Here is a 27,363-nt window from a genome sequence, read left to right as displayed (position 1 = left end):
CTCATAAGAAGAGAAAAGACACCAGGCAGGGGAGAAAAGGGCGTGTGAAGACTCAGTGCCCAGGCTGCTGTCTTCAAGCCAAGAAGAGAGGCCTCGGAGGAAACCAAACCTGCTGACACCTGGATCTGAGACTTGCAGCCCCCAGAACTGTGAGAAATAAATTCCTGTTATTTAAGCCACCCCTTGCGTGGCATTTTGTTAAGGCAGCCCAGCTGATGAATTCATCACGCCCCAAAAACTACGTCAGGTGCTCAGTTACAGGGATGATTAAGGCCTATCTTCTCCACCAGCTTACTGGCTTGAGGTAGCACTGTAGGATCCCGCAAGAAACAGAAGGCAAACCTTGGCCTCCCAAAGCCACCTGACACTAGGTGGGCCTACTGAACTTCCTCTTGAACGTGCCTGGACCGGCTGGTTAGGTTGTATGTGGACCCAGACTCACTAGACGACAGCAAGCTTTAAGACCTCTTTTTTGTTCTGCATTGCTGTGTTTTGTTGTTCTGCTCTATTTTCAGGGAGAGATAAAGTCTCACTCTCTCCCACAGAGAGGATAACTCACAATCTCATCAAACGCCAGCTAGCTCATTCTCAGAACTATCCACTCGTTGAGTCTGTCGTGATTAACAACATTCACAGTTAAGAAATTCGCAAGGAGGGAGATTACGCAAAATGCTCAGATTAGAAGGAAATGTGAGATTATCGTTCAGAAAGCTGACCAGAGCATTGAAGCGTTCTGAGATTATTGCACTAACTTTTGCATAAGATGGTGCCCCAGAGTAGAATTTCTGCTGTCACTGATTTGGAGAGAGAACATTTGCTTTTTCATAGGAAATATTAAACAGTTTTCCCTACTAGTTTTACACGAATTTCCCTTGATACAGGACACAGGGGTGGAATACTAGTCAGTGTGACTCAGAATTTTAAGGCTAGCCCTCCAAAGCTCACTATTTCTGTTTCCCATCTGTTTGATTTTGTGTCAGGTGGTAATAAGGAGAGTGAAAAATTTTTATCACCACTCAGTTTCGCCCTCTACAAAATGGAAATGTTATGGCTTCATAATTGAGGGCCCGCAAAGAAATATTTCAGGGCAGTAGTTATACCATGAAATATTTTGTAAGTATGACACTACTGGTTAGTATCCCAAATGCAATTTGCCGTTTTCACTTTTTTTTGCCCTTAGAGGCCCGAGTCACCTCTTTTAATGTGGTGTGTTTAACAGTGATGAAATTTACAGTAGAAAACTTAGACCCTGAATTATCTTACTTGAAAATAAGGGCAATTTCCTGACCTTCCTTAGAAGGATGGCTATTAAACTCAAGAATGAGTTCAAGAGAACCTACTTCTCAGGAGAACTTTAAAAGCCCACAGTTGACCATGTGTTTCAGGGCTTTTGCTGCAATCCTGTCCAGGTCAAAGGGGCACATCTTTCTCAACATCAACCCTATGATTTTGATTGCAGATTTTCATTAATTAATGGTCCCGAATTTTACACAAGAGCTTAACGGATATCCCTCTATTAGATAAGCTTTTAAACCTGCCCACATTTCAATGATCTGACCTGAATTCAAAAAGGAAGAATTATTTTATCGAGACACCGTGCCCATGTGAGTCATTTCTCAAGTACTAAAAGGTTGCTTTACTTTCAATGCCTGTGGCTATTGACCTCGGATCCTTGAGGATAATGTTGGAAGTGGATTTGCACGATTACCCTGGAGCTGGAGCAAATCTGAGATTTCCTGGCAATTCATAGATAACCGTGGCCTTGGCAGGAGTGTTCGTATTCATAGAATAGCACTCCAGGGGGAAATGACAGGACTAGGAAATGTCAAGGTATTAGTTAAAAGATGAGGTGTGCAAGGGGGCCGGGTCCAGGGAGATGGCTCCGTGCTGCTTTGCGAGCGACGGTGCAGGAGGTGTGGTGACAACCAGCCTGGGGTTGCTTCCCACAATCTCAGCAGAGGTGGGGCCACGCTGCCTCCACGGCACACAAGCCAGCTTCTCCGGAAGGCACTGCCTTCAAAGCAGCACCGCCGCCCGTAAGCCCCTTGACACACATCCGTGCGGTTAGCAGCGTGGGAAGGGGTCCTCCCGTCGATCCCTTCCCTGCACATAATAACTCATGTTAACTCCTGACTCTCAGATCTCCTTTTGGCAAATTTTCCTGTAGATACTCTTGAATTCTCCCTGTAAAATTTTCCTTCAGGTCTCATTTCCCCTCCTCCTGTTCAGCTTTTATTGACGCGTCTGAGCTTCCTAAATTGCAGGGAGAAAACCAGGGCACGAGTGCATCTGTTCATCTCCTAAGCTACTCCTTACACTGTACCAAAAACGTCTGCTTTCATGTTTCTGACATACAATGTGCTTTTGTCCCACAACACGTGTGTGCCTCGCACCAAACCATGAATAACCATCGCCTGAGCTTCCAGAAACTTTTGCTGGGCCAAGCCAGTCGGTTGCTCTCTTGCCAGAAGTGAACTCCCAAGAGGACGTATACTCAACTAGTGCCCTCCCTGACTTTGTGAAATTACAACACCAAAACCTAAAGGAAGAATACCCAAACTAAAAAAAAAAAAATCATAGTCACTAAGAGTTCTAAGTTATCTTCTGTGTGTTCGAAAGATCAAAATTGTTCCATCTTCTCTGGTTTGCAAAGGATATTCCCGGCTCTACTGGACACAGAAGGAGGTATTTCCTAGCGGACTGTATAGGTCAGGGTAAAGTTACCACTCTTCTGCCATTTTCTAATTTTCCTTTTTGGAAAGTGATCACCCCACCCCCGCCATGCAATCTCTGATACCAGCACCCCACACCCCCCTGCCAGAGTCTAGCCATTGTGGGCAAGCAGCTGTTCCCCTTCAGCCCTGGACGACTGGTCAATTCTCCATCCCTGGGCTGCCAGCACTTTACCAAAGCTCCCTGATCGTTAAAAGTGGTTTTACGTCTTTTTGTTTTGTTTTTGCTTTTGCTTTTGCTTTTAATTGAAGTATAGTTGATTTACAATGTGACATCATTATTTGTAATGGCTACAAAGTATTCCATTGTGTGCCTCTATTACAACGTATTTAAGCAATTTCCTATTCATGATTAGTAGATATTTATGTTGCTCTGACTTTTTTTTTAAGTGGTTTTATTTCTGACCCTGCTTCAGCCTCTCTACCTCAGTCAGACTCCAAGTCTGGACTAAAATCACTTCTTTTCTAAACCCAAGGATTCATCGCCTTCTTCATCTCCATGTATCCCTTTGAGCTCAGTAAAGCATTTGCCAAAGCCTTATCACCCAAAACTGCACTGTTCTGGTGAAATAATTATATCCATTACCGTAACATGGTGTCAGATCCTGGACCCAGGGCTCAGAGACATGGGTGCAAATCCCGCTTGCCGTCTACCTGTCATGTAATCTTGGACAAACCACTTGAGCTCCCGGAGCCTCTGTTGCCAACGGGAGTGGATCACAGCATGGCAGTGGTGCAGATGACGAAGTGAAGTAATGGTTGTGAAAGTTCCCAATTTAGGATGAAGTAGGTACTCTCATTTCTTCTCCTTCTATCAGGGAAAGATGCTCACCATTACCCTAATAAGAAGTGGCTTGTTTACACAAATCTTCCTCCATATCTGTTTGTGCAGATCAAATTGTTTTTGGCAGCTAATCCTTAATCTGAAAGTTCTATTCTGACACCGGATATGTTTTACAAACAATACTCACAAGCCTTCATTTCAAGTGGCAGGACATAGTTTTACAAATAGGCAATTTGGAGCAGAACACATAAATCTGCAGGCCCTATGGTGATATTTCTGCTGTGGGCGCATCGTTTTCTTGCATAATGTAAGCCAGGCTTCCGAAATGAGCGGTTCCAGTAGGTCCCAGGGCAAGAGAGCTGCCAAAGCAATTACGTTTATGGTAATTGAGAAGAGGAAAATGCGCGCACAGTAGGAAGAAAATCTCTGTGGGCTTAATTTCCAGGAAAGGCAGGAGTCGTCCCTGCCAGCAGCCACGGGACGCCACTAGCATGGAGCAATTAGGGGTGGAATGATCCGCTCGAACAGAAATGTTGTGACGGCCACAAGGCAGAACCTTCCACAGCGAAGGTCCTGGAAGGATAATGCGAGCGTTTTCAGTGTTTTGCATTTATATGCTGTTTTTTAAAAAACTTTTATGGAGTATATTGGATTGACAATGTTGTGTTAGTTTCAGGTGCACAACAAAGTGATTCATATATATATACACATATATATTCTTTTTCAGATTCTCTTCCATCATAGATTACTACAAGCTACTAAGTATAGTTCTCTGTGCTATACAGTAGGTCCTTGTTGTTTATCTGTTTTATATATAAGCGTGTATATTTTAATCCCAAACTCCCATTTTATCCCTCCCCACCCCCATCTGCTATTTTTTAATTTCTAAAAGCATCTCAATTTTTTTTTAACCTGTCTCACATGAATTGGGGCAGGGCTCATATGTAATTATATCCTCAAGTCTCCCCATCCCAGAAAGGCTGTTTCGTTTTAATTCTGCTTTTCCTCATTCCCATCGAAGGCACACTTCCTGAAAGAGAAGCTTCCATTCGTTGCCTCTGACGTTCACCTCCCACTTTTCCTCAGTCCGTTTGGCCATCGGTCTTCTGCCTTCACTGACCTTGGACATTGAAATTGTCCTTGGAAAGGCCCCCAGTGACTTCCTTGCTGCCAAGTCCAACAGCCCTTCCCAGGCTTCCCCCACCTTGACCTTCCTAAGGAATTTGACCCTGCTGACCCCTCCCCCCCCCCCCCCCCCACACACACACTTCTTGAAACCCTGCTCTCTGTCTTCTCTCTGGTTCTCCTCTTACTTTCCCATCTTCTTCCTGACAACTCACCGCTCCCTTCCCTCAATCCTCCTCGTCCTCTTTGCTGTGTGATATCACATCCTCCTCCGACTCCAACTATTACTCACATGCAGTTCCATCAGAGTCCAGTCAGGAGACACAAATCACACCCGTAATTTGAACAGGGAAATCTTCATATGGAGACAAGCGTTGATTAGTAACAGGGGTAAAATGGACTTTGAAGAGCACAGAAGCAGCTGCCTTCAGGCCACGTGAGCAAGGCGGGAATTCAGAGGCTTAGGAGGGACCCCACCCCCCACCCGCACTCCCCCCTCCTCCCCCCACGCCCTCCCCCAGCAAGGAGGAGGGTCAAGCCTCCTGTGCCTGGTGTGGCTGCTACAAACAGCACCGCCAGCCGGTGGTGAGGACACTTGCCGGAGGCAGCACTGGCTGCGAAGCCACAAGGGTCTCTCAGGGGAGGCCACTTCCTCCCGCCCCGCCCCACCCCACGTGCCCACGTGCTGACATACATGGAAAAACTGTGCACAGGAAAGAAGGAAAGAGCCGGCCTCCATTAGTAAAGCCTACAGCTGTAAGCGGTACAAGAAACGTGTCCACAGGGTGCATCCTGAGAGCCACAAAGCAAGGCAGAGAGGGATAGGTGTGGAGCTGGGAAGCAATGTATTAATAGTTGGCAGAATGGATAATTCCCAAATCTGAGTTTCTTACCCTGACCACCCCCTCCCAAACCTCAGACTGTCTGTGTACACATGTCACCAAGACACCTGAAACTCAGCACATCTTCATTTCATTATCCACAAGCAAACAGAGAGCTGCAAGTGCTCTCTGAAAAAATATGTCTGTATATACACATTTACACAATACACCTCTCCCTTTGAGGGACTTCCCTGGTGGCACAGTAGTTAAGAATTCGCCTGACAGTGCAGGGGACACAGGTTCGATCCCTGGTCTGGGAACATCCCACATGCCGCAGAGCGGCTAAGCCCGTGCGCCACAGCTACTGGGCCTGCGCTCCAGAGCCCGTGAGCCACAACTACTGAAGCCCTCATGCCTAGAGCCCGTGCTCTGCAACAAGAGATGCCACCGCAGTGAGAAGCCCACATGCCACAATGAACAGTAGCCCCTGCTCACAACCAGAGAAAAGCCTGCACACAGCAATAAAGACCCAATGCAGCCAAATAAATAAATAAATGAAAATAAAGTCATTTAAAAAAATACACCTCTCCCTTCAAATAAGTACATTCTTTAGACACATTTCTATCACTGCCTTTACCAGAGTTCAGATTCTCATTACCTGCCTATGCTTACAATTGTATAATTCTCCATCTGCACTTCCCATTAACACCAGAATTGTCTGTCTAAAATAAGATTTTCTTCTCAAAAACATCTAATAATTCTCTCTGCCAACAAAACCAGGTCTACATTGCTTATCTTGATATTTGAGACCTTCCCAATATGACACCAATCTATGCCCCCACCAGCCTCATTTTTCAATGCATCCCAATACTGCTCCTGCTTGTACCATAATAAAGCTAACATTTATGGAGTAATTAGTATGAACCACACACTAATGCAAGCACCTTAGACGTATAATCTCATTTAATCATCATATCAAATTTATCATGTATCATTATCATTTTACAGAAGAGTAAACTGAGGCAAAAAGAAGTTACATAAGTTGCCTAGAGTCCCACAGCTAGTAAATGATGACATCAGACTCTAAACCCAGGCAGCCTAATGCCAGAATCTATGCTGCTATATACATTTCTTTCTAAAAATAAATACATATAAAAATAAATTTAACCAACAAAGCAAAACACATATACAAACATTACTGAAGGAAATTTTAAAAGATCTAAACATATGTTCATGGATTAGAAGACAATATTGTTGGGACTTCCTAGGTGGCGCAGTGGTTAAGAATCCTCCTGCCACGGGAAGGGTTGGGGGGGGAATGAATTGGGAGATTGGGATTGCCATACATACCTTACTAATAAGAAAAAAATACCAAATTGTACACTCTAAATATATGCAGTTTATTATCTGTTAACTGTATCTCAATAAAAGTTCTTAAAAAAAAAAAAAAGAATCTGCCTGCCAATGCAGGGGACATGGGTTCGAGACCTGCTCTCGGACGATCCCACATGCCACGGAGCAACTAAGCCCGTGTGCCACAACTATTGAGCCTGCACTCTAGAGCCCATGAGCCACAACTATTGAGCCTCTGTGCCACAACTACTGAAGCCCATGCACTTAGAGCCTGTGCTCCACAACAAGAGAAGCCACTGCAATGAGGAGCCCGCATACCATGATGAAGAGTAGCCCCCACTCACCACAACTAGAGAAAGCCCATGTGCAGCAACGAAGACCCAAAGCAGCCAATAAACAAATTAAATACATAAATTTATTTTTTAAAAAAGACAATGTTGTTAATACTACCCAAAAATACTATGGCAGCACTAATCAAAGAAATCTACAGACTCAACACAATCCATTTCAAACCTCAAGGGCTTTTTTTTTGCAACAACAGAAAAACTCATTCTAAAATTCATATGGAATCTGAAGAACCCTGAATAGCCAAAACAATCTTGAAAAAGAAGAACAAAGTTGGAGGACTCACTCACACTTCCTGATTTCAAAACTCAACACAAAGCTACAGTATTCAAAAAAATGTGGTACTCCTATGATCCAGCAATCCCACTTCTGGGTATAATTCAAAGGAATTGAACCAACCAAAAACCAAGAAGCAAGTAATTGTGACTGTTGGTCATACTAGCATTTCCTGATTGGGTAACTTATGCTTTAGTCTTCCTCTCCTAAGAAAGCAAAGGCTGGTAAACTTAGACCTGCCCATCAATTAATCTTCTAATATTTTATACCATTTGAAATGACCCAGATAGTCAATGAATTCTCTTTAACTTAGTTTAGTTTCAAGTTAGCAAAATCTGGAGGGCCTATTTTAGACAGACATTCCCAAAACATAATTATTCTTATAGAGTTTACCTATAGGTAATTTACATTTACTTTTACTTAAGCTATCATCATATCAAATTATTTTTCTTGCTGACAAATTTGCAACGATATAATGAGGTCTTATTTAACCTCTACTCTTATTTGACCTCTAGTAAACCTAGGCACAACAGAAGTATTATACTTTACATTGATTACTCTAAAGACGTCTATATTAATCAAACCAACAAGCTTCAGCAGCTTCAATACCAGATCTCGATTCAGTATTGAATATTTCCCGGATCATGTGAACCTGAAATTCATCTCATTTCTGAGAATTCATGTAAGCGTGTAATTTCTTTTAAGCAAATAAACAGAGCTCATCCACAAACCATTCTTGGCAATGCCATCTGGAGGCAGAGACACCTCGTATTTATAAGGTACACATAGATATGCATGTATCCATACAGACACACAGATCTCACAGTTTTCCTGCTAGTTTAAGAGGCCCCCCTTTTTTTTTCCCCCTTTCACTCTCAGGAATTAAAGTTCCTGAGAACAGGTAGATCATTAATATCTCAAAGGCACAAGAAGAGAAATACCAATTCCATCTAGAAAGCCAACTTCCTCTAACAGCGTAAGCAAAAAAGCCAGCCTTAGAACGCCAAAAGCTTCCCATTTTGGCCATTTTCAGGGATTTGTTCATTTCTATACAGCCAATTCAGTTTAAACAAATAACAGGTATAGAGAATAACCCGTATCGTTCACTCACATGCACGTGCCTCGCTTTCAGAGGAACAGGAACCAGCATCCAGGGGAACCTTGGCCTCGGCTCATAGCTCAGCCTCCGTGGGCTTTCCTAATACAAAAGGCAACAGCCAGCCCACAGCTGTGGCCAGTATCTCCACAACAGCCTTAGGGGTGTCTAGGAATTCTCTGTACTGCCTCGGGGGGCCCGCATTCATCAAGGACAGCCACCACCGGACCCCAATACTAGTGGGTAGCCACCCCGGGGTGACACCCGAAACTTTCAGGCCCCACGTGTCCGCAGACGGCCCCCGCAACTTTTCATTCTCCATCCTCATTTCCCAGCATCTCGGCGCTCATGGGAGTTTCCCTGGTCTCCTGGCTGCTGCGCCAATTGTTGGGCTGCACCCTGCAGGCCTCCAAGGCCTGTACTTGCCCAGCTTTCAGAGAGAAGGAAGAGCCCGGGGTCGGCGACAGAGACATCAGAGGTTAATGGATGGGGAAACTTCCAGGCCTGAAGCAGGGTCCTGGCGACTCCCGCCGCGTGTGGTGGACGTGGCGGGCAGGAAGGGACCACAGCCTTCACTCCCGGGGGTGGGGAGAAGGGGAGGTTACCAGTTATAGGGGGACTGAGGTCAGGTGGGCTCACTGGTTACCAGGGAAACCAGCACGCCCCTCCCCTCCCCTTGGGTGAGCTGTCACCGCGGAGATGTTCTCATCGCGAGGTTAAAACAATCACCAGCCGGGGCAGAGCAAGGACGTAGGAAGGTCAGCCGTGTGAGTCAGGTGGCAGCGATTCAAAGAGAAGTCATTGTTGAACGCTGGTGGGTCCCTTGTAACACGTGCTGGGCCTGGCTGTGGGTAGAGTGCAGCGCACGTTCGAGGCAGGAATAGGACGAACAAGGTCTGAGGATCTGATGTAAAACATGCTGGCTGTGGTTCACAGCCCCGAATTGTGTAACTGAAACTAGCTGAGCAAGGAGAACTAAAAAAAAGATAAACATGTGAGGTGATGGCTGTGTTACCTAACGAAACGAGGAAATCCCTACACAAATTATAGGTATATTAACTCACCACAGTGTATACTTTAAATATCTAACTTTATATGTCAATTATGCTTTAATAAAAGGTGAATTCAAAAAAAAAAACTTTTATGAGCTCTCAGAAGAGAAATCCTTTCCCCACTTTACTAGTCAAATTCAATCACAGCTGCAAGACCCTAAAAGAAAATTGGCCCCATCAGGTATATTGGCAGCTGAAGTGCTTGCAAAGTCCTCCTTTGCCGCGGCATGCTGTGGGGACCAAAACGGTCACAGTTTTCCAAGAATGAAAAAATAAACTATCCCCCACAGAACCATGGGATTTGAAGAAATGTTGTCCCTAGGAATGAGAATCACTAAGCAACGGTTTTCGGAGCCCATCAATAAAATGATGGACGTCTCTGCAGCTGCCTTCACGGTCACGAGAACCCTGACCCCACCCGGGGTCTTCATCTCCCCCAAACATGCCCCACCCAGTGAGGACACCAGGCCAGAGGGAGCCTCAGGACTCACTGGTCCTGATGTGTCAGGACTTTTTGGATTACAAGGGACCAGACTTGCTTTCAAAGGAAGGGAAGGATTTTTTTTTTTTTGGTTGAATTCAACTTTATTTTTACAAAATTTCTAAACTGAGGTATAATTGACCCATACCATATTACTTTCAGGTGTTCACATAATGATTTGGTATTTGCACATGTTACAAAATGATCATAATAAGTCTAGTTAACATCTGTCACCACAGAGTGACTAATTTTCTGGTGATGAGAGCATTTAAGATCTACTGTCTTAGCAACTTTCAAACACACAACAGAGTGTGTGTGTGTGTGTGTGTGTCGTGACTGTGCTGTACATCACATCCGTAGGGCTTATTTATTTTATAACTGGAAGTCTGTACCTTTTTTTTTTCTTGGCCGCACCGCACAGCATGTGGGATCTTAGTTACCTGACCAGGGACCAAACCCGCACCCCTGCATCGGAAACTTGGAGTCTTAACCACTGGACCTCCAGGGACGTCCCCTGGAAGTCCATACCTTTTGACCCCCTTCACCATTTCACCCACAAATCCATTTTTTAATTTTCCACTGTATACCAAGTATCTAGCATATTGCCTGGGACATACGAGGCACTTAACCTTTGTTGAATGAATCATGAACCCACTAGTCCTTCCTTTAAAAACCCCAAGTCTATGGGGCGGGGGGGTAGGGGAGGATAGCAAACCATGCTCTCATGTTCCTTGAGCTGAGGTGAGTTTTTGACAAACAACTGAATTTCTGTCCCACACCTGCCAGCCACCTCGACATGCATTCCACATGCCCCTTCTCCTGAGCCTGTGTTATAAAACCTCCCGTGTCGGGGAGGAAAAGCCAAGGTGCCAGCTGACACCTGACTTCTCTTGCAGACCTAAGAAATCCTTCACTCTCCGCCAGACCTTTTCCTAATCCTCATCCAACAGGAGATTATCTCTGTAATCCTGTCATACGCCGTGAGTCCCTTTTGCCCCATTTTTCTCCGGCTTCCCACCCGTTTCTAGTCAAGCAGCACCTCCCTTTCTAATCCTGCTCTGTGTCTCTCGGATTCCTTGACATCTTTTTAGTGCTGCCAAGTCCTGACCCTGGACATCAGAGGAACAGAGCAGGAAAATGCCCTGTTCTGCGTTGATGTATTTGGTGTCCCTGTCCTAGACTTGGGTGTGTATAATGCGTGTGAACTGCTTTTCCTTCAGCCGCAGATACAGAGCCCTCAGTGAAAAGGTCCAAATCATTTGTGGTTTTTTTTATAACTTTATTATTTTTTTAATTTATTTATTTTATTGGCTGTGTTGGGTCTTTTTTGCTGCGCGCGGGCTTTCTTCAGTTGCGGTGAGTGGGGGCTGCTCTTCGTTGTGTTGCGCAGGCTCCTCATTGCCGTGGCTTCTCTTGTTACAGAGCACGGGCTCTAGGCGCGTGGGCTTCAGTAGTTGCAGCACATGGGCTCAATAGTTGTGGCTCACGGGCTTTAAAGCGCAGGCTCAATAGTTGTGGCACACAGGCTTAGTTGCTCCGCGGCGTGTGGGATCTTCCTGGAGCAGGGAGGGAACCCGTGTCCCCTGCATTGGCAGGCGGATTCTCAACCACTGCGCCACCTAGGAAGCCCCCATTTGTGGGGTTTTTATTTTTTTTTTTTGTCTACTTTTTTTTAGAAAAGAAAACTTTATTCAAATGGATAAGCAAGTATTAGGGTCGGTTCTGTTGAGATTTTACTCACCTGTTTACTATGATGGAGCTGGGTCTGTGAGTCAAGGTTGGGATGTACATTTGGGCTGAAGAGGTGGGGGTAAAGAGAGTAGCAGGTGAGGCTGGCATGATGAGTCTTGAGTCCAGGTGCCGCCTTGTCCTGCACTGAACTCTCTGCATCTCTTCTCTGGCGCAATGATGGGCTGAAATTTACACAGATGTGGACAATTATGCCTTTGAAACCTGAAATTTGGTTTCCAAAGCCATTTATCCCATTGTCTACACAGATGCCATTTGCGTGAGAATTTAGAACATTCAAGAGTTTAGCAAATGGTTTCCTCTACCCCTGCCAGAGCATTTTCACGCTCACAGCATTTAGAAAAAGAACGAGGTCCTTGGATAGCTTTGGTGCAGATCCACAGGCAGGGCTGGCAGATACACTGCCCAGCATCCCTGGCTGGTCCACATTCTTTTTTCCCTGAGTCATCCTCTTCCAGGAGCAGAGCCCATGCAGCTGGTCCCTCTGCAGCCCTGTGACCATAAGGAGCAGCTGCTTTGCCCTCCACATGGATCAGAGCTCCTGAACTCAGGAGAGGAAATAAGAGCACCCTGAAGGTGCCTTTGGCATCAATTGACACTGGTTCTCTAAGAATGGTGAGTCTGTGAGTTCAGTGACCAAGAAAAAAGAGAGAGCTCTGTCCAGCAGCCCTCAGATGGAGCAGCTTTAGAAACCGACACCCTGGCCTCAGGGGAGATCAGATGGGTGCTGATGGATACTAGCCTCCAGAGAGCATGCAAGCTCAGACCTCTGACCCTTGGGGTGCTTCTGTTTCACCAAATAAACTCGATCACACACCTGGGAATTGAGTCCACAAAAGGCATATTTTAAGTGTGGCTCCCCCAATTCCACAGTAAAATTCCTCCCTGGTGCTTGATTGAGGAGGTGGAGAAAAGATGAAGGAAGTGGGAGTGACTGGGGTGCTCGCTGACACGGCCAAGTTCAACCCCTGTCCTTCAGGATCTCCCACAAGACTAAGAGGCGGGAGGCAATTCATTTCCGGGGGGAGGGGGCGCAGGGGGGTGGCAGGCATTTTCCCTCATTCAGGTTCAAATGTGGGGTCTATTGTGTCCAGAAAAGTGAATAGAAAAGTGCTTGTGTGTGTCCACTTACAGTTTGTTCCTTTGTTTTTGCAAGAGTGTCCATAGCTCTCCTTGGATTCTCAGGGAGGTCCATAGGCCAAACTAGGTTCAGAACAGTCACCCTGTGTCTTTCATTATTTCACATCCCCTGTCATCCGGGACAGACAGCCCGAGAGTAGTGGTCCAGTAACAGAAGATGAACCCCAGCTGTTGCCAAATTCCCTAAATAAGGGAACTGGTATCCCCCATATTGATTCCCTCCTGAATGACACTATACCAACCTCTGCTCCTAAAGGAAGTGGAAATGAAACAGCCCATCTCTCCACCACACCCCATCCCAGCATCATGTACTCCGTTCGTGATGCCTACCCAGTACATTACATAACAACCTCCTCTCTGCCTCACTGTCCTATCCCAGGAGGATCAGACCCTGTTCAGGCATCCTTCCGTCCTGGAGAGAATCCTTATCTACTCATTCTGGGCAAAAGAACTGTGACTACAATCATCACTTGAGTACCTCCTGTTCTTCTTTCCATTCTTAGCAGCACCTAAAGGGATTATTATAATCCAGGACTCTATAAAGGCATGAAAAGGATTGAGATCCTTGAGCTTGTCTAAGCAGACACACCTCAGTAACAAACTACAAACACTGCCCGACTCTGCTACAGGATGTGGTTCTTATGCCAACAGATGATGGGTGGAATCTTCACGCAGGAAAATTTAGCATGGGGACGTGTCTGCATCCAGACTTTTTCTGTTGCTGTTTCTGCTGTTGATACTTTTCACTCTTTTCCCACCCCCACTACTCAGTTCTTTACATCCATGTTAACATAATACTTGCTAAGAATTATCAGTGCTTTTTTTTCCTCATTCTGCAACTTTTCAAACTCCAGACATGATGTAGAGAATCTTCATCCAGTAGAGGATTGTACTGATAGTACTATCTTTCCTGTTTTGCTAACAGTCTAGGAGGGCATTTAATTTATCGTCCAGGAGAAACAGTAAACCACCAGAAGGACAGGTGCAGACCAGGACCATCCCAGGCCACCGGAGGCATCAGATGGCCACACCCTGCACAGCGATCTCTCTCTTCCCCACACCTTTTACCTACACCACATGCCTCATACTGGAGCTCTCCCAGCTAAGGTGGTGATGGGAGAAGATGCTTTGAAGCAGAAAGATGACCAGTTCCAAGTTCAAGAACTACCTGAAAAAGGAAAATCTCCCATCTTACAGAAGTCATGAACTCCACGTCCGTGTCCCTGGGTCGCAGCTTCACACAGTGCCTTGCTGAGGTTTTGCTGTTCGACCTTCTCATGTTCCTTTACACGTACACTGGTCCCTGTTATAGTTAATCTTCTGATTTCTCTCCATAAATTGCATATTAAATTTAAGGCATCATTCAATCATCATGTAATCAAAAAAAAAAAAATCGCAAAACCTACCGAATCTCTACCAGGATCGTCAGGAGCCAGGGGTACGATGAAAAACAGGCTCATCCTCATCCTGTCTTCTTTTCACAGCTTCGAAACGTGGCAGCAGACCTCTGTGTGGACAGCAAGCACGGAGCCACGGGGACCGAGCTGAGGCTGGACGTCTGTGTCAAGGATGGTTCTGAGAGAACGTGGTCTCATGAGCAGGTACGTCATTGGGGGGTGGGGGGCCGGGGGCTGAGGCAGGCGGGGGGGACGCTGTGAGAACAGACCTCTAGGTGGGACCTGGGTGAGGCCCTGACAGGTCACCACCCAGCTCTGCAGTCAAGGGAATCACTTCTTTGTTCCCATTTCTTTTCAGAGCCGTCATGATCATCAGCTGAGATCATGTGTAAAATTTGTGCTTTAAAGAATAGGAAGGAAGGTAGAAACATTGATTGGGACCCTAGTCTTCTATTTCCTTTCCCAGAACGGTCGTGTTCAAACCATGAAAGCTTGTAAAGTGCTACCTAACTCTCCCAAGCAAATTTCATGGTTTTACTGAAAGACTCTTGGTTAGTCTGTAAGGGGTTTTTTCGTTTGTTGTTTTTTTCTTTTTTTAAATTGAAGTATAGTTGACTTACAATATCATATTAGTTTTAGGGGTACAGCATAGTGATTTGATATTTTTATAGGTTATGCTCCAGTTAACGTTTTTATTTATTTATTTTATATTTTTTTATTGAGGTAAAAATGGTACAGATGGACCGGTTTGCAGTGCAGAAGTGGAGACACGGATGTAGAGAACAAACATATAGATGCCAAGGGGGGAAGGCAGGGTGGGCTGAATTGAGAGATTGGGATCGATGTACATACACTAACATGTACAAAATAGATAACTAATGAGAACCTGCTGTACAGCACAGGAAACTCCACTTCGCTGTACAGTAGACGCTAGCACAACATTGTGAAACACCTATTCTATAAGTTTCTGTGACTTTCTCTAATCTTGTTCTCCCCCTCTGGCTGTTTACTGAAAAGAATACTTTATACGCACACCTCTTGTCGTAGAGGCAGTTTGTAATCCTACACACAAAGGATCACTTGGAGGCAGTAACACCCCAGGAGGATTTCATGGGAGGCTTTAAGACTGTTTACTGCTTTTGCTTGATTGAGAGCAACCCAGTTTATTAAGTGAGGTGTCATTCCTGACCGTCTTTGAAACGTGACAATCCTTGCAAGGGGCTTTGCTCACACTGTGTCACCTGTAAAACAGGAAAGAGAGTGGGTGGAATTATGTCTGCCTGTTTTCATTATTTTGATTTTAAATTATAAAATATTTCAAATAGGAAACTATAAAAAATATTATAGTACACCCTGGTGTATTCATCACACAGATTGAATGAGTGTCTACAGCTGTTGCCATAATTTTTAGAGGAAAAAAATGTACAGATACAGTTAAAGCCCCTTACCCCCAGACCACACACCCCGCTACAAAAGGATGCATCCCAAGTTCAAGATCGTATGTCCAGCTTGTGCCTTCTGTTTCCCAGAATTGTTTATAATGCTTCTCTCATGAAACCCAAGAGTAGACAAGCTGTTTCCAGTAAGGCATTTGTTCTTTCCTCCAACTCTTACTTCAGTGTCCGTCTTGTACATTAAGTTAGTAAAGACCCCCTCGCCCAGGCTGGGATCTTCAAGAGTTTTTCGGGTGTGCGGAGACTTGACACGGCGGCTCCTCCCTCTGCCCCCCCCCCCCCCCCCACCGAGCATCCCCCCTTCCTGCCCCGCCTCTAACCTGAGCTACAGCGCAGAGCAGCCAATTCAGGAAAACAGGAGCAGCAGACCAAGCCCACAGCACAGCCCAGAATCAACTCAATCAGTCCCTAAACCAACCCTGCCCCTCCCTAGCCAGGAGCCCGGTCCTTGTCCTCGTGGTGTTCTAGAAGGATCGTGGGCCTTCGGTCAGGCCAACCTAGAATCCAGCCAGTTTAATGTGTCCTTATGACATTGCTGCATCTTTCGAGGCCATAGATTCTCCACCTTTAAATAGGAACAATAACATCCACCTCACAAGCAGGGTTATTACGAGAATCCATGACGTCTGTGATGTCTCCGCGTCTTGCACAGGTAGGAGGTACAGAGCAAATATACTTTCTCTTCTTCCTTCTCACAACCCTCCCTGCAGATCCAGATCACTTTATACCAACACCAAACTAGAAATCCCCCACTGTCCAAAGCAGCTGCCGAACATCAAATACTATGCATCCTTCACTCAAGTACACCCTGCACGTGTGGACACGCATCAGATGGGTTTTAAAGAAGGCCCTGCAGCTCGAGTGCCACGCGTGGGCGTGGACTATCAGCAGAAGCTGACTGCATCCTCCATCCCCCATCTCTTCCTATAAGAACCACGGGGGTGTGACCAGGAGGTGGACAGTGTCTGCCTGTTTCCTGCAATGAAGCACTTCTGACTGCAGCCTGGGAGCAAGAGAGTAGGCTTCAGAGGCCTATCAGTAAGGCTGGCATCTAGAGTAGAAAAGGATATTTTTTTTTTAAAGAAAAAGGAGAATGCCATAAGGAGAATCTGTACCTGTTGGGTTAAATTTCACTCTGCCATCTCTATTCAGCCCAACCAGGAGACACACCTGTCCAGCTGGTTGATACGAAGGCTGCACACATGAATGCCTGAATCAGTTTAACATCTCCGTCCCCTGGAATGTGCTAGAACAAAATATGGTCTGGACTGCAGATTTTTATTTGATGGCTGAAAGTAAATATAAGTAAAACCAGCTATATTGCATACATTTAAAATTTTTTGGTTCGGTCCCCCCACACCCCAGGCTAAACTGCAAAAATCTATGGCACGTAATTCAAGAAATAATCACTAGAGGGCAGCACTAGACAAGCAGTCAACTAAGAGGAACAAAGGACCAGTTAATACAGCTCTTTAAAGAGATTTCCAGCTTCTAGAGACTCTGAAAACAGGGAAATCAAACAAGGTTGACAGGAGGTGAAAATCATTTCAATCATATTTGAAATACATATCACCGTATATTGACGTTGAGGTTCAAACATCATAAGCTGCTTTGTCTTCCGGTAATTAACTGTTCACTTTATTCAATATATTACTCAATGGCTTCTAAGAATTAGGACTCATTCTTATATATTTAGATTAAAATTCCCAGAGAAGAAAAGTATATCAGGACAGGAAAATTATAGGCCCTGCTTTTGATTCAAAGAACACAAAAGGAGCACTTATTAGAGTTGGAATAATGTTCTTTTTTAATGACAAAAATGACACAAATGAATAAACAAAATAGTTCCATTGGGGAGTAAAGGCGAGTCTGTGGAAGCAAGTGGTAGGAAAACAGCTTTTGTCACAGAAGAGGGGGGTGACTGAGGCTTCCTTGCAGGAAGGGAGCATGTGTTTCACTTTCCAGCCCTCTAGAAGCATCACTGCAGCTCCATGGGCTGGCTCTCAGATTCCTTTAAGGAGCAAGAAAGAAAAGAAAAAAAGGCCCTCATAGGACTGTGAAGTCTGGAAAGAACACTCCGCATCTGCCGTTAGAAGTCTGACGGAAAGGCGGGGTGTGGGGAGTCTTCGGTGCAGGCGGCAACCCTGACCTCATGCTAGGAGGCGACCTGCAGTGGAGTTTCCATCCTGCTGAGGATGCAAGCAGCGCTACCCTGCCCAGAACTGGAGGAAGATGTGCAGAGAGGGAAGCGGCTCAGTGCACGTGGTACAGGACAGTGATGGAGACGCAGTGTCAGCCTCAGGACCAGGATGCTAATGGTACAAACCGCAAGGAGAAACATGCAGAGTCTCAGACCTTTGCCAACCACACGCCAATGACATAAAATCTAACTACCCACAGAGAGAAAAATAGTTCCCATCTTCTCAAGTCAGGTATCAAGATTAAGATAACTTTACATGCAGCAGCAAGGCTTGTGAGCTGGTTCCCATAACACAATACAGACTCAAGCAATTTACACACACCAAGAAATATGACATACGTATCATTCCGAATCTGTTTTGAAATCTCACTTCAAAGAGGAAAGTAGAGAAATTAACATCGATTTACTCCAAGAGTGAGGAATCTGAGGTTGAAAAAAAATCAGAAGCTATTGTTCAGGGAACCTGAATAAAATCTGAATACTTCTTGTCAGCAAGGAACAGCCCAAGGGTTTGCAAACCATCAAACACGTGCCTCCTGTCTGCTTGTTTCTGCTTTGATGTGATTGCACGCAGGCAGGTGGGCCTAAGGAATGAGATTCTCAGTGCCTGATTGGTTCCATGTGACCATTAGGATAAGCTACATGGCAGGAGAGAGCACTCCAAAGACACGAGAGAGAAAAATCTTAGCTAATGGCATGTGCAGAAGAATAAGGTTGATATAATCCGAGGACGCGTCTCCCAGGACTCAGGAATGTAAGCACCGGGTGATGGCAAGACTACTAATGAGTCTGCACAGCTGAGAATGATTACTGCCCCCCCTAATAACAAATCTGGAAACAAGAACTAAAAGTCACCCAAGGGTGCCCTGAGATGTATTTGTGACAGTAGGTGAAGAAGTCAGCCAAGAGACGAATGTGTCCGTTTGCTTTCACTCAGGTATTCTTTTGGACTTAACTGATCTGTTTAAAGAAAAGTAAGAAAAGCAAATAGTAAGAAAGTAAAAAAGTAAGAAAAGACTGTCTATGGAAGCATACAAGCCTGGAGTCCTGAAGTGTGCTGGTGGCCAGCCCTTGCACTTCTGCAGGCCAGCTGTCCCCAGCTGGGTAATGGTGACACAGCCTTTCAGCTCTGGCTTCTACGCGTATAAAAACCAAAAAGAGGAAAAGAGACAAAGTAGAAAATGGATAAACCAATCAAGACCACCAGTTCCTGCCCTGGTTGCACTGCTTATAGTTCCTAGGAGTTGTCGTATTTAAATAACATAAAGGTTTACTCAATGACAGCGTTATAGGCCAGGAAATTTATATTCTAACAATAGGTAACTGAGCCTCGCATCACTGTAATTGAAAGCCCAAAAAAATTAGTTATTGTTGGGATTGTTGTAATTAGACACAAACAACACAAATTCATTTGAGAAACTGAAAAGGCTAATTAATTAGTTCCTCTTGACAGTTATCCCAGTGCACTTTCTGTTAATATAATGAGGGTAAGTTTTTACTTATTCAGTAGGAATTTTACTGGACATTAATTGAATGTCATGAATTCTTATGGGTGCTGGAAACACAAAGACGAAGAAGATATGGTTCCTGCCATTAAGGGTCTCACCGTCTAGTGAGGGATACAGAAACCTAAACGTGTGATCATGGAGAAATAAGGTGGGGGATGGGAAGGAGCACGGGAGGGGTTAAAGGAGAAGGCTTCTTAGCGAGTGGACACCTGAACTTAACCTTACAGGTTGGCTGATAAATGTGGGCCTTCCAACCAAAGGGATCCGCATGAACAAAGTCACAGAAGGGGAAGTACGTACCACCTGATTAGTGCAGGGAACTACAGGGTTGTTTTTTATAAATTTATTTATTTATTTATTTAGTGGCTGCATTGGGTCTTTGTTGCCACGCACAAGGCTTTCTCTAGTTGCAGAGAGGGGGGGAGCTGCTCTTCATTGTGGTGCATGGGTTCCCTCATTGTGGTGGCTTCTCTTGTGGAGTGTGGCCTCTAGGCATGTGGGCTTCAGCAGTTGCGGCACATGGGCTCAATAGTTGTGGCACAGGGACTTAGTTGCTCCACAGCATGTGGGATCTTCCCAGAGCAGGGCTCGAACGTGTGTCCCCTGCATTGGCAGGCGGATTCTTAACCATTGCACCACCTAGGAAGTCCTACAGGGTTTTTTTGCAATTGAGGTATAATCAACATATAATATTATATTAGTTTCAGTTATACAATATTGACTTGATATTTCTATCTATTGTGAAATGATCCCCCAATAAGTCTAGTTAACATTTGTCACCAAACATAGTTACAGATTTTTTTTTCTTGTGATGAGAACTTTTAAGATTTACTCTCTTAGCAACTTACAAATGTTTTTACTGTTGCTAGAACATAAAATAAAGGGGAAAGGATGCAGCTGGAAAACATGGCAAAAGTCAGATAGTGGAAAGTTCCTTATGTGTTAAAGAGTTTGAACTTCACTCTCTAAGGGTTATGTGAAAGTATGGTGAGATTTCAGGTTAAGAGAGAACATGGTCAAATGGGTATTTCAAACTCTAATTTGAAAAGGTACATGCATCCCAGTGTTCACCGCAGCACTATTTATGATAGCCAAGACATGAGAGTAACCTAAATGTCCATCAACAGAGAAACAGATAAAGAAGAAGTGGTGCATATATACAATGGAGTATTAGCCATAAAAAAGAATGAGATAATGCCATTTGCAGCAACATGGATGGACCTAGAGATTATCATACTAAGTGAAGTAAGTCAGACAAAGGCAAATATGTGGAATCTAAAAAAAACATGATATGAATGAACTTATGTACAAAACAGAAATAGGCCCACAGACATAGGAGAAAAACTTATGGTTACCAAAGGGGAAATGAGAGGTAAGGGAAAAATTAGGAGTTTGGGATTAACATATACACACTACCATATATAAAATAGATAACCAAGAAGGGCCTATATTCAATATTTTGTAATAACCTATAGGGGAAAAGAATCTGTAAAAGAATAGATATATGTATAACTAAATCACTGTGCTGTACACCTGAAATTACACATTGTAAATCAACTATTCTTGAATTAAAAAAAAAAAAAAAGAAACAGATGTGAAGGAACCAAAAGAGGAAGGTGGGAGAGAAATCAATTAAAAGGTTATTTCAAGAGTCCCGACAAGAAATACTAAGGGCAAAGATGGTGGAGACAGAGGGGAAGGGACCACTTCCCACAATATTTAGAAGACAAAAATGGTGGGACTTAGTGATTGAGTAGATGTAGAGGATGAGGGAGACCAAGGAGGTAAAGACAAAAGACTCCGGGGCTGAGATGCTGTGACCTGGGTTGAGATGATGTGACCACCAGCTAAAACAAAACACAGGACCAGAAACAGGCTTAGGAGGGAAGGAAATCAATTAATTGGGGATGTGTTGACTTTGAGGTGTCCATGGGACATGCAGGCGGGAAATCCTGCACAGAGTTGGACATAACACAGATGATGAGTTATCCCCGTGATGGCGAGAACTGTAGCAAGTGTGTGTGAGGAAAGGTGCCGGGACAGGGTCTGAGGACCCCTGCCCTGCATCTACACAGAAGAGATGAACAGAAATGGGACACAGGCAGGACCAAGCTTAGGATCACACAGGAGGACAGCATCTCAAAAGCCAAGGGTCCTGATTTGAGGGGAGTGATCAAACTCCGAAATAGCTGAACAGATGCTGTTCCTTAAGAAATGATTTGCTGCATAGGGTTTGAATGAATCTAAAAATGCCTCAGTCCACAATCATACTCAAACAACAACGATGCTAGGTAAAGAGACCACACAATTCCTCTTCATGGGTTTACTTCAAATGCCTGAAGTAAATCCCCTTCCTCTATTTAAAACATCCTATTTTGTCCTATTTCCCAGGGAAACAGAATATAATCTCTCGCTATGACTCAGAAAGGAGGCTTCATAATGTTTGATTTAGATCCGTTCTTTCTGATTGTCTTCAGACCACTTAACCCAGCTTTTTCAAGTTTTCTGCGGTTTCCCCACCATTTAACTGTTTTAGCTAGCCATCCCTGGAGTTTTGCCAGATTCTCTGCATTTTCTTACCCAGGAAGGACCCCAAAACTGGGATAACCTGAGGGCCTGCTCAGAGCCACGTGTATTGTCTGCATACAGCTCAGCACTGTGCTTGTTCTTTCATTCAGTCTCCTGACATTGAGATGTTAGAATTGGAAGAAATCCGAGGGCTGACCTAATCCATTCTCCCACTTACTTAAGGATTTCTCCTACTGAACCCCTCAAATGGTTGTCCGGCTCAAACTCAAGAAAGTACTCTTTCCTTACAAGTGTTTTTTTAATTTAATACATTATAAAGTCAATTTAAGTAGCATTTTTAAAAGAAGAAAATTTAGAATAGAATAGAATAGAATAGAATAGAATAGAATAGAATAGAATAGAATAGAATAGAATAGACCAGGACAGGAAAAGGTTGGGTGGAATATCAGAGTCTATTAAAAGCAATGAGGATAAACAGCATTTCATGAAACTTCCATTCAGTTGGGAGCAAGGGTGTGTGTGTGTGTGTGTGTGTGTGTGTGTGTGTGAACTGTGTCTGGGAGCCACAGTCCAAAACCCTGCACTGCCGGCGGGATCACTCTCACCAACCCCAGGAAATCAATTTGCCTGTTCTTTACTTCATCAAGCTCAGCTTTCATTGAAATCAAAATTTTCAAGTTGCTGGCATCCATCCAGCTCAACCCTGCTCCTGGTCTTTCTCAGTTAATCTGTTCATTTAGGCTAACTGTGCAGCACTTAAGCCACTATTTTTTTTTTATCTAAACGGAGAATCTAAAGAGCATCATTAAAAATTTCTTCCCTCCCTCTGTCCCTCTGTCTCCCTCTGTCTCTGTTCTCTCTCTCTCATCTATCTTCTTTTTCTTTTTTTTTCTATCCATCCATCCATCTACTCTCTATCTATCTACCTATCTATCCATCTATCATCTATCTATCTATTTATATCTATCTATCTATCATCTATCTATCTAACTGGAAACTCTTCATTTGCTTCTTTGACCACCCTGGGCCAAAGGTGCTGCTGGTGCTGCTGCGGAGCTGTAGCACACATGCCTTTTTCAGTGCCTCTATTATGCTGAGACATAGTTCTTTTCTTGTAAACCACGAAGCAGTTCTTCGTTGCTAAAAGACGTGCTTACCCCTGGTTTCGAATCTCTCCGAATTAAACTCATGGTAGCTTTTTCTGCTCTTGCCGCCTTATTAGCTGTTCACCTTTGGCTGGAGAGAAGATATTCGGCCTGGCGAGCCCCTGCACACCCGAAAGTTCTGCTTCGACGCCATCTCCCACAGCAGCCCGGTCACTCTGTATGACTGTCACGGCATGAAGGGAAACCAGCTCTGGGGACATCGGAAGGTAAGGGCCTGCCTTCCTGTGGGCAGGGGCTCTCCAACTGCCCTGCTTAAGGTTTTCTAACGCAAAGGTTTGTTCTGTTTTGAACACATTGTTTTGATGTAAATTCTTACCTGGCCGTTTGGTTCATGCATTTGGAGACCACAGCAAAGATGAGGGGAAAGACAGAGAGTGTTGGAAGGCGCGTTGCTTTGGCTTTGCTGGCCACGTGCACACCCAGCACAGTCAGTTATGACTGCAAATGGCTTTGGGACAGGACGCTAGCCCTACATGGGAAGAGCCTGGTCTTTACCCAGATGGCTCCCAAATGCGGGGGGCACCTGCCCTGCAAACAAATATGTGCATGTATAGTTTTTCACACCACCAATTCACACACACACACACACACACACACATGGATTAACACATCTATTTATTATTCATCTCAGGCTCATTCGCTTGGGTGCTGTCTGGGTTAAGACAATTACATTTACACCAATACTAATATATTCATGTGGGTCTGATTGTTGCAACTCTTATATAGAAAGACCCATTTTTAATTTGGCCAAAATCCTGCCCAAGTATAGCAAAGCAGAACTTATTTGGGGAATTTGAAAGTTTATACAATTACAAGGGTAACATTTAATGATAGAAAAAATAGTTCAAAACTAAAAATAAAAGCATATTTTATTGAGTTGATAAAATAAAGAGCAATTAGTTTAAAATATTTTCATTACGTTGTCTTTTGATAACTTTTTAGAACACAATTTTTTTTCTCAACTTCTTTGGTTTCTAAGTCAGGACTCGGCTGTCAATTAGCAAGAACTCATTAGCTCCGTTCTGCCCCTCAAGTCTGTAGAACGTCTGGGGGCCTCCCCGGCCAGGTGGAAGATGCCCTCTGTTTGCCTTTTCACCCTCTGGAATGATTCAGCCTCACCCCAGACTGTAAGGAAAATGTCCCACCCACTGCTTGAATCAGGGGTGTTGGCCACCCTTGACTGAGGGAAAGTCAGTATCCCCTGAGATCACAGAGAGCTGAAGGGAAGGGTCTGCAGAGAATCAACACAGGGACCACTAGTCTAGATACCTGTTCCCTCATTTAGTGAGCTTTCTGACATCTACCTCCCATACGCAAAGGCAGACTCATCCGTGCAATTTTATTCCGCACACTACCACCCGCCCTCCCAACATCTGGCAGGTTGTGGCTAGGGGTCCAGAAAAAGTGCAAAACACCAGTCATTATATCCTCTTAAAAAACTATTTAAAATCAAAAGAGCTAAGAAGAAGACGGCATCTGATATAATACAGGGTGATGGGGAGAAATCACGTAAGAGGAATACCTCCCTGTTTTCCTTGTGAAATACATCAGAAATGATTCATCTTGTCAAACCCGTTTGCTGTTCAACATGATACAGCCTGTGCGTGGTGCAGTAAAGCAGTGTTTTGTTTTGTTTTGTTTTGTTTTGTTTTGTTTTGTTTTTGTGGTTATATACTGACCGTTAGGAAGTTATGTTCAGGGCACATGGATAAAATACCTGATTCGCCCTTTGCCTGGTGTGCTCTTGGTCCCCACAGAGCAAACCGTTTCTCACCACTGCTTACAGGATGAGAGACGGAACACTGCATAATATGCAGTTAAGCCAAGAAAATACCACTGTTTTCATTAAGGAGCTTACGAAAGCTCACAGATGAATAAGACCGATATACACGTGCACGTGGGGCTCCTAGGGAGGAAAACGGCTGCGGCGATTCCAGGAGTAACTCACAGCTTAAACACTAAACCTTTCCAGGATCCTGAGGGACTCGTGAAAGGGACCCGCCAGATAAAACTGTGCTGTGGCTCTTCCCTCAGACCTGGCCTCACGTGACTCAGCAAAAGGTTACACTCACTGGGTATTTATACAACAAGCACGATTTATACATCATCAGGAACATGCCAAAGGCCTAAAAGAGAAAGCGTCTGAAATAGCTCATCTCAGGCACTGACTCAGCCCTGTTCAAATGTACCTGTTTGAGAAAGTCCCTTGTTTATTTCACGGGCTCTACCCAAGGCACAGAGCAAGAAGTCCCTCTGGTGGGTGCTGCCTTGTCTGTTTACAGGCATTACTTGGCCCTGGGGGCTTTAGACAGTTTGCAATCTTCGGAGTCGACTTTGCGGTCCCCCTTCATATCAGCATATTCATGAATCAGCACGGATTCGTGAGACTCTGCTAATGGCCTAAAGGATCCCCATGGAGCATCTCCTAGGCTCCATCTTCCCCATTGTCTCCAGCTGGTGAGGGTGCACGGAGCTAGTGCTTTACACACCTCACAACCATCTGGGCCTGTTACCTATGATCCACGGAGGAAGAAACAGATTTGGGGCCAAGCCAGTATTCCAGGTCAGGTGTATCTGGCCTCGAAGTCTCACCTCTTTCCTGTGCCTTTAAGCAATCCTATCAATATTGCCCTGGAACGTCCTGATGCCTGTCGGATTCTGCACCCCCGAGACCAGCCAGGCCCTTCTCCCAGCCACGCGGAGATTTCTAGATTGAGGAGTGGCGGCCAGCCACCTGCTTGAGCTGGGAAGGGCGCTGTCCGGCCCCACTTTCTCACCTCTCAGCAGCCATAAACTCTCGGTTCTTGTTGGTTTATTTTTCCAGGAAGATTTTTCCCTTTTTCCCCAGCTTTACTGAGATATAATTGACACACAACCTTGTGTAAGTTTAAGGTGTATGTAATGATTTGATACATTTGATACATTGAGAAATGATCACCACAAAAGTATAGTTAACAAATCCATCAGGGTGCATAGCTATGGGTTCCTGTGTGTGAGTGTGTGTGTGTGTGTGTGTGTGTGTGTGTGTGTGTGTGTGATGAGAACTTTCAAGTATATGATACAGAATTACTCACTGCAGTCACTGTGCTGTATTACATCATCAGCACTTACCCATGTTAGATACCCATGTTAGAACTGGACCACCCCCCCCCCCCGACCCTCCGCCCTGTAGCTCTCAGTTACTTTTAAAGATATTTTTGATGTGGACCATTTTTAAAGAGTTTATTGAATTTGTTATAATATTGCTTTTGTTCTATGTTTTGATTTTTCGGCCGTGTGGCATGTGGGATCCCAGGTCCCTGACCAGGGATAGAACTCTCACCCCCTGCTTTGGAAGGCGAAGCCTCAACCACTGGACCACCAGGGAAGTCCCTCAGTTACTTTTACATGTGGCTCTTTGCCACCACGAGAGAAGAAGGGCATCCCTATCCTAGGGTCCTGTAACTAGGCTCTGCTGCCCAAGTGTCTCCCACCACAGCAGGTACCCAGGATAAGAAATCCCATTCGTGGTTTCTTTCCCACCAGGGGGACCCCTGCTACAAGAACAACAAATTGCTGAAGAGATCTCATTAACAAATTCAAATCATCACCTGACATTCGAAAGGACATCTGAAACAAGAAACTGTCCTCCCTCCTCCCACCCCTACATCTGGTTGATTGCTAAGACGTGAACCCCTCCCTTCCTTGCCGTCTCTGTGGCCACAGCCCCAATGTCAGCCCTTCCCATCTCACCCCTGATGACCGCAGCAGCTCCCTAAAAGGCCACCCTGCCTCCGCCCTTCCCCCCAAACCACCTTCCATCCTGCAGTCAGAGGGGTGCCCGCAAAAGCTGGTCACTGCATTCCTCTGGTTTATACTTGGTTTCCCACTGAGAAGATAAAGTGCCTTTTCCTGAATTCTCACCCTGCCCCTTCTCAATCTGGTCAATATCACAGTGACTTGTCCAGCCTAAGACATCCTAATTCATCCTGAAACTGTAACGTGATCTAAATGAGTTATTTCACATATGTGATTTTCAACTTCCACGTCAATATAGCAGAGACAGTAATTCAGTGAGATAAACCATGGGAAACTTCCAGTGTGGTTTCTGACCAGATGATCAAATTTCCATCCATGTGGGTGACCCTGAGAATAGTGGTGAGTCTTGATATACAG

The 27,363-nt window shown here is 44.7% G+C and overlaps 1 protein-coding gene across 1 annotated transcript in view; it reads left to right on the top strand.

Annotated features, from left to right (window-relative positions):
• Positions 1–27,363, top strand: part of GALNTL6 (polypeptide N-acetylgalactosaminyltransferase like 6) — a 1,169,120-nt gene that overhangs the window by 1,124,209 nt on the left and 17,548 nt on the right. The window contains exons 10-11 of the mRNA XM_057724757.1: positions 14,439–14,555; positions 23,265–23,414. Coding sequence (XP_057580740.1) covers positions 14,439–14,555; positions 23,265–23,414 — 267 coding nt within the window. The remainder of the gene's footprint in view (positions 1–14,438; positions 14,556–23,264; positions 23,415–27,363) is intronic.

This window comes from Hippopotamus amphibius, chromosome 2 (assembly GCF_030028045.1).
Source record: "Hippopotamus amphibius kiboko isolate mHipAmp2 chromosome 2, mHipAmp2.hap2, whole genome shotgun sequence".
NCBI lineage: Eukaryota > Metazoa > Chordata > Mammalia > Artiodactyla > Hippopotamidae > Hippopotamus > Hippopotamus amphibius.
The sequence above is the reverse complement of the archived record's forward strand: the minus strand, read 5'-3'. Positions and strand labels throughout refer to the sequence as shown.